The sequence below is a fragment of the Pinus tabuliformis genome, chromosome J (assembly GCF_031772625.1).
Source record: "Pinus tabuliformis cultivar Carrire ecotype Pingquan chromosome J, CPIR1, whole genome shotgun sequence".
Lineage (NCBI taxonomy): Eukaryota > Viridiplantae > Streptophyta > Pinopsida > Pinales > Pinaceae > Pinus > Pinus tabuliformis.
Genome location: NC_142295.1, coordinates 135,983,799 through 135,992,593, shown reverse-complemented (window position 1 = coordinate 135,992,593; position 8,795 = coordinate 135,983,799). Strand labels below are relative to the sequence as shown.

Here is an 8,795-nt window from a genome sequence, read left to right as displayed (position 1 = left end):
ACTTGTAGATGCTTTAGAATCTTTACCTTTTATACTTGTAGTTGTAACCGTTGTCTCATCACCTGAATCTGATCCCAAGTCCTTTTGAATAGCAGCAACATTCTTTCGCTCTTTACTCCCAAACTTCTTAGGCTTCAATTCTGGATGCAATGACCAGCAGTGTGCCTCATCGTGACCTTCCTTCTTACAATGAGTGCATGAAGGTTTATCTTTCTTCACAGTGTTTGTTTTCTTCTCCTTCCATTTAAGTTTCTTCTTGCCTTTATTCTTGCTTTCAATAGGTTTGGATGATTTCCCAACATCATGGGTTACATTTTTGCCTCTAGCTTCTAGATGAGTTGCTTGAACCGATACATCATCTAAGCTAGTTGGATTGAACATAAGTATGGTATGCCTCAAATAACTATGAATACCACCTATGTATTTCAACAATGTCTCTGGTGAGTCCAATGATATGCCTAATGTTAAAGCTCTCTTATGGAATTCCTGAGTATAACTTTGAACACTTTGACCTTTTAATTGACATAGTGTTTGCCAACTCATCATTGCTTGTTGCATATAAGCCAAAGGATAAAATTGATTTTTAATAGCAGAAACAAATTCATTCCAAGTTGAAATGATTTTACCATGCTTTTTGAGATCTGCTTGTGTCTTGCCTTCCCACCATACAAGTGCAGTTCCTCCAAGTCGAAGGCTAGCAAGCTGGATCTTCTTCCTTTCTGAAACAACTTTCTACACCCTGCAATACACTTCAATTTGTCTTATCCAATTATCAAGCTTTTCAGCGTTAACTTCTCCATCATAAATTAACAAATCAAATTTTACAACTAATTTGATCAAAGAGGATTTCTTCTTCTTCTTCTTAAAAGGACTAGATTTATGAGAAGAAGAGGATGATGATGACGATGATGGTGATGATGGAGGAGATGGTGGAGGAAGCATTTCTCCCTTTCCCTTATCTTCTTGATCTTTAGGTGATGAAGTGCCTTCATCTTTGTTCATCTTAAACTCGCAATACATCTCTTCCACCATTGCACGTATTGTCATGAAATATCCAAGAATTGAGATTCTTACCCAAATGGGGTTTCATCTGCCATCCTTCTTTGTGAAAAGACCCTTCCAATCTCTAGATTTGCCTCAACAAGTTCACCTTCACCTCATCCGAGCCTCAACCTAGTAAGCATTCAAATCTTCACACAAAATTTTCAAACCTTTAAAACCTTGCTGCTCTGATACCACTTGATCTATTAATGAAAAAGGTATTATAGAATTTATGTGAAGTTGCTTATGTTACTAAGTGCAACGGATCGAAAATATTGCAAATAACATAAACACATAAACAAGTTGAAAACACATTCAAACACAACAAAATTTAATAAAGGAGTTCACCAGACTTCCTGGCTACGTCTCCTGGTTCTTTAGCTTCCAGTGCTGACCGCTTTATTTTGTCTTCAAAATGTTGTTACAGGTATGAGCTCAAAAACAGAGACCCAAATGAGAAAATGGACCTCACCATTGTGTTCAGCTCGAAATTTCAAGTCAAACAAGTATAAACATGACCATATTTGGCCACTGTGACCTCCAGACCCCTTGGAATGATCCAAAACCACCTCTGTCCCTGCAAAACCACTTTCTGCTGAAAAAACCACCTTGGCCTGCATAAAACCACCTTGGTCTGCGCGTTGGTGGTATGGCGGGTTCGACACCTGCAAATGTTTAACAAAATTTTTGTTCGGATTTGTTTCAAGCCCGAACATATGATATGTTGGTTATTGCACTGCGTTGAAGTCGTTGCATATATATGGTTTTGGTAGGTCGAGGGTTCAAAACCCCCACCCGACCGTTCCGCCATTTGTTATGTTGTTACAATGTATATGCAATGTATTTCGGCGGTGATATGTGTTGGCTCTGTTGGTTTATACATTAATCATATGGTATTATATACCATGTATAGTTGTGCCTTGTGGTGAATGTGGGATATTATGATATGTTTGGCGGACTATATAATAATTAACCTATCCAAAGGTTCGGTGGTCATGGGGTTGACCTCGACCATCTGGCCTTTTTCCGGCAACCCAATCCCACTCACCATAAATATAATATGATCATTTTCGATTACAAGTCCTAATGTAGCCCGTCTGGTGCGGTCCTCCAGCGAAAACTCAGCGATTCCAGGAGTTCAGGGGTTTGATCCTCCCTGATCCCTAAAATTTTGGAAATAAGGCCAAATTGGGCAAAATCCACACTGCCACGTGTCAGCATCGGATTGGCCCATATCAACCAATCACACTGCGACATGTCAACTCCTCTGTTGATTTCATCCAGGACAAGTGGTGTATTCCCGGGACGACACGTGTTCTGTTGATATCACCCTGTTGACCTTTGACTTATTGACTTTTTGCCCTAATTTTCCATAAACTTTGACTGGCTTTAACTTCTTCATCCAGACTCGGATTTACGCACCGTTTGTACCATTAGAATCGTATCAACGAGCACTTCAACTTGATCCCACTTTCATCTACATTTGAAGGCTTTCATCTGGAGGCAAAACTGGATCCATTTTGGATCATGTAAATACCTCAACTACCCACAATCAACCAAATAATTTCCATTTGAAGTGTGCCCTAGGAAGAAGCACCAAAATGGTTAGTCTCCATCAAGACATGTGCCCTATGTTGTTTCGAATACCATCAAATAATTTCCCCAAACCATGCACAGAAGAGGAAGTGACCTAGAGAAGTGTTCCAAGATGGTTACGCTCCTCATTAAAGAAATACTAAAATAGTCCTCCATATGCCATGTCATAGAGATGTCTAACCAACCAAAGGAAGTGTGCCTTAGAGAATTGTGCCAACCTCTCCACTAATATTAAAACAACTATGCATGCCTTGAAAACTATACCTAAGAGGGGAGTGCTCCAAAATCATTAAATCTCCTACAAAAGAAATTCCCTCCATGCGTGAAAATTTCCGAGTGAAGTGGGGCGCTCAAGCAATTAACCTTAATGTAGATCAAATTGATTAAATTAACTACTGAATGGTTAAATCAACTGCAACATGTTTGCAAAGAGGTTAATGCTTTAATAAAGCATAGTCCAACCTCCCAATAGTCACCTACTAATTAAATCAACAAGAACATGTGTGCTAATGTGGAAGCTTGTGCTCTAACAAGTGTTATGCCATGCAAATAAAATGTTTTCCCTAACAATAACCCTACCATGATGACAACTTAATGATCAAATAGGAGCTCAACCTAGGCTTGAACCTAGAAAAACCACCAAAGGACTATTACATGATTAATACATCATCAAACCTTAGAAAAATGCTTTCTCAAGAAGGAAACATGTAGTACACCCCATTCTAACTCAAGTTTAGGAAATAAGTACATCAACAAGGTTACTAACATTATAAAATGTGTTTCCACCTTGGTGATACCTAACAAATGCTACAATGTTAAGTCATATCACCTAGGGAAAATCCTACCAAGGAAAAATGCACTACCACAACATGTATCATCCAACCACAACAACATCATAGGAGAAGGGGACAATAGAAAATGCTAACCCATCCAATAATAAAGTATGTCCTCACCACACATCCAACACAAGAGGATCATGGATTTCAGGCATCTGTGGTTCATTTCTCGGAGTACCCACAGTAATAATCATGCTTGTCAACGTTTCAAATCCCTACAGGGATCCATCATCAGGACAATTACTGAATGATGATAGAAGAAGAGCTTAGTGAGAGTATAAATAGTATTAAGATATTTTTAAGATAATTTGATTTCAAGGACATGAGATTGGCTTAAAATTTTTATTTTTATTTTTATTTTTTATTTATATTATTTTATTATTTAAAATAATTATTGACCATGTTTAAAGTTTTATTATAATTTTGTAATAAATTGTATTTTATTATTTTCATTTTTATTATTAAAGATATTTTAATAAATAGTTTTTATTATTATTAATAGCTTATGTATAATGTTATGTTATTATAATGTGACAATTTTGTAATGTTTTATTAGATTAATAGATTTTTTTATTTTTTTAATTATTATATTATTTTAATTCTAATAAGTTAATTAATTGATTATTACAATAATCAATTTTTTTACAAAATAGTCTTCCGGATTAATCACATTGTAAGGATTGGGTTGACGTTTCGAACCAGCTAATGTGGTTCATCCTCAGGACAAGGTGAGAAATCAAATCAATCTGAGAGGATAAATAGCATGGATGCATCATTGTCAATGTTAGCCGTTTAAAAATAGTCGTTGGTGAAATGAAATTTAGTTAGAAACTAGTTGTTATTTAATAAATAATTAATAGTTATCGGAAATTCTCACAGTTTATTAATTTAAATAATAATAAAATCTAATAAAATTATATTATAAGCTTCGGTTGACCTAGTCAATGTGAATTAGGAAAAAACTAGTTGTTATCATGATATATTAAATAATATTATTATTAGTTTATTGGTAAGGGTTGACCTATCACGTAGAAAACTAGCTGTTATAATAATTAATTTATATAATTAGATTAAAAGTTAGTTATATGGTAATAAATTGGTTTTATGTAATGAATTAGAAGGTGATAATATTAAAAATAAATAACTTATTCATCAATTCAAATAGTAGTATTATTCAAGAATGATTTATAATATTATTAGTTGGATATAATAAATTGGTTACTAGTAATATTAAATTACAAGGTTGAAAAATGTGTAATACTATGACCTAAACTAAAATTTTATTAAGAATATATGGTTTAAACTACATTTGATTTTGATATATTGTATTACATATTAATTACCCAAAACCTCAATAAGGTTATTAAGCAAGAGGAAAGATCACCTCATTGAGAGGAGGAAAGCAAAGAAGGTATAACCAAAAGCAGGAGGAGGGCAAATAAATCTAAGAGGGAAAACATATGAAGCCACAAAAGACGGAGAAGTTAAGAAGCGAGAGCTAAAACCCAGCTTTTACTTAATTTCCAACCATCATCCCTATTGAGGTTCTTGGGATGCCTCTCAATCTCAATTGCTTCCCTGAGTTTCCAGTGATGGAAATGACCAATTTTAGCAATGACCTTTAATTCTTTAATTCAGACATGGTGTTTTCATTTCTCAGCATGTTCTGCAAGGGCAGAAGTGCGGGAGCGATTGTGTCTAATGTCAACAGCATGCTTATTGATCCTTTGCTTAATAGACCTACCAGTTTCACCAATGTAGGGGATACCACAGGAGCAGGGAATGAGGTAGACCCCTTTTGAGTCCTTTGGGTCAATAGGGTCCTTAATCGATCTAAGAGAATTATTAATGGTCTTGAGAGGCTGGAAGGAAGAGGAGACATTATTCTTTTTGAGAATATGGGCAATCTTGTAAGAGGTTCCATGGATATATGGCAGAAAAACCTTAGAGATAGGATCAGCAAGGGCGTGTTTAACCCTCGGCTCTTTGCTAGCTCTGTGGAAGGCCTTAAGGCTCTGGGATCTGTTGTACCCATTATTTTCAAAAACCTCAAGAAGATAAGATTTCTCCTGATCAAGGTGGTCATCATCGGGATCAAGGACCTTCCTGACAATATCAAGGAGAGTATCAGACAAGATTGCGTCGTTGTTCTTAGGAAGGCTAAACCTCCTAAGAAAAACCTTAGGAAGGCTGAGTTTCTTGCCCTTAAATCCATAAGGGATGACCCCGAAATTGTTGTCCTCAAGGCAGACAAAGGTGGAGTTGTTGTTATTCTTGATAAAGCTGATTATGTCCACAAAATGTTGGATCACCTATCTAACAGCAGGAGTTACATCAAGCTCAAGAAAAAGCCCCTTAACTCCATTTCTAGAGAGGTTGCTTCGGCAATCAAAGCAGATCCATCCCTTAATCGCCTGTCCCGAAAACTCATTGAGAGCAACCCCCTTACCCCTAGAATCTATGGCCTTTCGAAGATTCATAAATCTGGTGCCCCCTTGAGACCGATCATTAATACCATAAGCGAACCGACCTATCCTCTTGCTAAATTCCTAGCCCAAAAGCTCAAACCTCTTGTTGGTTGCACTGATTCTTTTGTGAAAGACTCTGCCTCCTTTATTCAAGAGTGGAAAGATATCAAGTTAGATCCTGGAGATTTACTAGTGAGCTTTGATGTCGTCTCCTTATACACCAAAATCCCCATCCAAGAAGCCATTGATATCATTAATCGTATCACTGATAAAGACACTGCCAAGTTGGTTGGACTTTGCCTCACCTCTACATTCTTTAGTTTCCAAGGAGAGTTCTATGAACAAACTTGTGGTGTTGCGATGGGCTCCCCTCTCTCCCCCATTGTCGCAAACTTGTTCATGGAATATTTTGAGACCAAGGCCCTTGCTTCCGCCAAATTCCGTCCTAAAAAATGGAAGAGGTTCGTCGATGACACTTGTGTCATTTGGCCTCATGGTCGAGAGAAACTGGATCTATTTCTCAAGCACCTAAATTCTCAATCTGATTCCATCAAGTTCACCATGGAAGTTGAGGAGAATGGTCGCCTTCCCTTTCTTGACATACTCCTGTCTAGGAGGGAGGATGGGTCCGTCTGTCACCAAGTTTTTCGAAAGAAGACCCACACGGAATAGTACCTCCATGCCAATTCTCATCATTTCCCTGCTCAAAAATTCGGGGTTCTCAGCACTCTCGCTACCCGTGCTCTAAGAATCTCCAATGATGACCACCTTGATCAGGAGAAATCTTATCTTCTTGAGGTTTTTGAAAATAATGGGTACAACAGATCCCAGAGCCTTAAGGCCTTCCACAAAGCTAGCAAAGAGCTGAGGGTTAAACACGCCCTTGTTGATCCTATCTCTAAGGTTATTCTCCCATATATCCATGGAACCTCTTACAGGATTGCCCATATTCTCAAAAAGAATAATGTCTCCTCTTCCTTCCAACCTCTCAAGACCATTAAGAATTCTCTTAGATCGATTAAGGACCCTATTGACCCAAAGGACTCAAAAGGGGTCTACCTCATTCCTTGCTCCTGTGGTATCCCCTACATTGGTGAAACTGGTAGGTCTATTAAGCAAATGATCAGTGAGCATGTTGTTGACATCAGACACAATCGCTCCTGCACTTCTGCCCTTGTAGAACATGCTGAGGAATCAAAACACCATGCCTGCATTGAAGAATCAAAGGTCATTGCTAAAATTGGTTATTTCCATCACCGGAAACTCAAGGAAGCAATTGAGATTGAGAGGCATCCCAAGAACCTCAATAGGGATGATGGTTGGAAATTAAGTAAAAGTTGGGTTCCAGCTCTCGCTTCTTAACTCCTCCGTCCTTTTGTGGCTTCATATGTTTTCCCTCTTAGATTTATTTGCCCTCCTCCTCCTTTTGGTTATACCTTCTTTGCTTTCCTCCTCCTAATGAGGTGAGCTTTCCTCTTGCTTAATAACCTTATTGAGGTTTTGGGTAATTAATATGTAATAAAATATATCAAAATCAAATATAATTTAAACCATATATTCTTAATAAAATTTTAGTTTAGGTCATAGTATTACACATTTTTCAACCTTGTAATTTAACAATACTAGTAACCAATTTATTATATCCAACTAATAATATTATAAATCATTCTTGAATAATACTACTACTTGAATTGATGAATAAGTTATTTATTTTTAATATTATTACCTTCTAATTCATTACATAAAAACCAATTTATTATCATATAACTAACTTTTAACCTAATTATATAAATTAATTATTATAACGGCTAGTTTTCTACCTGATATGTCAACCCTTACCAATAAACTAATATTATTATTATTTAATATATCATGATAACGGCTAGTTTTTTCCTAATTCACATTGACTAGGTCAACCCAAGCTTATAATATAATTTTATTAAATTTTATTATTATTTAAATTAATAAATTGTGACAATTTCCGATAACTATTAATTATTTATTAAATAACAGCTAGTTTCTAACTAAATTTCATTTCACCAATGGTTATTTTTAAACGGTTAACACTGAACAATGATGCATCCATGCTATTTATTTTCTCAGATCGATTTGATTTCTCACCTTGTTCTGAGGATGAACCACATTAGCTGGTTGGAAACGTCGACCCAATCCTTACAATGTGATTAATCCGGAAGACTATTTTCTAAATTATGGATCACAAAAGTCTTAGATCTAAAATCAAATTTTTATTTAATAATGATAATTAATTTTATTTTATTTTAATAATATAACTAATTTTATTAGATTTAATTAATTAATTAATTAGTTGCTAAATATTATAATTAAATACTAATTACTTGTACAGTGAGCTAGATGTTATTATAATAATTAATTTTTGTTATAAATATATTTTTTTCTCGGTAAAACTAATCTATTATTCACATTAACAGAGTACATTTACAACATAACTGGCAGAAAGAACCAGCTGCCCAGAGGGAGTGGCAGCATGGAACAGCGGAGTTCAAAAACTGAGAGGACGTATCAGTCCAATTGGCATTCCCGCGCAGGGGAGCCAGAGGAGTCAAATTTGCATTCCCGCGCAGGGGAGCCAAAAACGTTTTGACAGAAACAGTTACCCAATCACCTAGACAAAAATCCAGAACCTGGACGCCACAGCATTGACACAATAACATAGACAAAATTTCAGAATAGACCAAATGCCCTCACTATCGGGCCGCAAAACCAGAGAAGAAGCCTCAGTAATTGGGTTAGGCCTCAGGGGTCTCCTCCACAATCCTGCACCATCCAAAGTCCGCCAAGTCCTGAGCCTGGACCTCCTCCGTAGCAGTTGGAC

The 8,795-nt window shown here is 36.4% G+C and overlaps 1 protein-coding gene across 1 annotated transcript; it reads left to right on the top strand.

The window, feature by feature from the left end:
• The first annotated feature begins 5,371 nt into the window (after nucleotides 1–5,371).
• LOC149225995 (uncharacterized) lies at nucleotides 5,372–8,564 on the top strand. The gene is made up of 3 exons (XM_089380066.1): nucleotides 5,372–6,402; nucleotides 6,667–7,184; nucleotides 8,392–8,564. The coding sequence occupies exons 1-3, from the start codon at nucleotides 5,372–5,374 to the stop codon at nucleotides 8,562–8,564; spliced, it is 1,722 nt and encodes a 573-aa protein (XP_089236192.1).
• The last annotated feature ends 231 nt before the right edge of the window (nucleotides 8,565–8,795 follow it).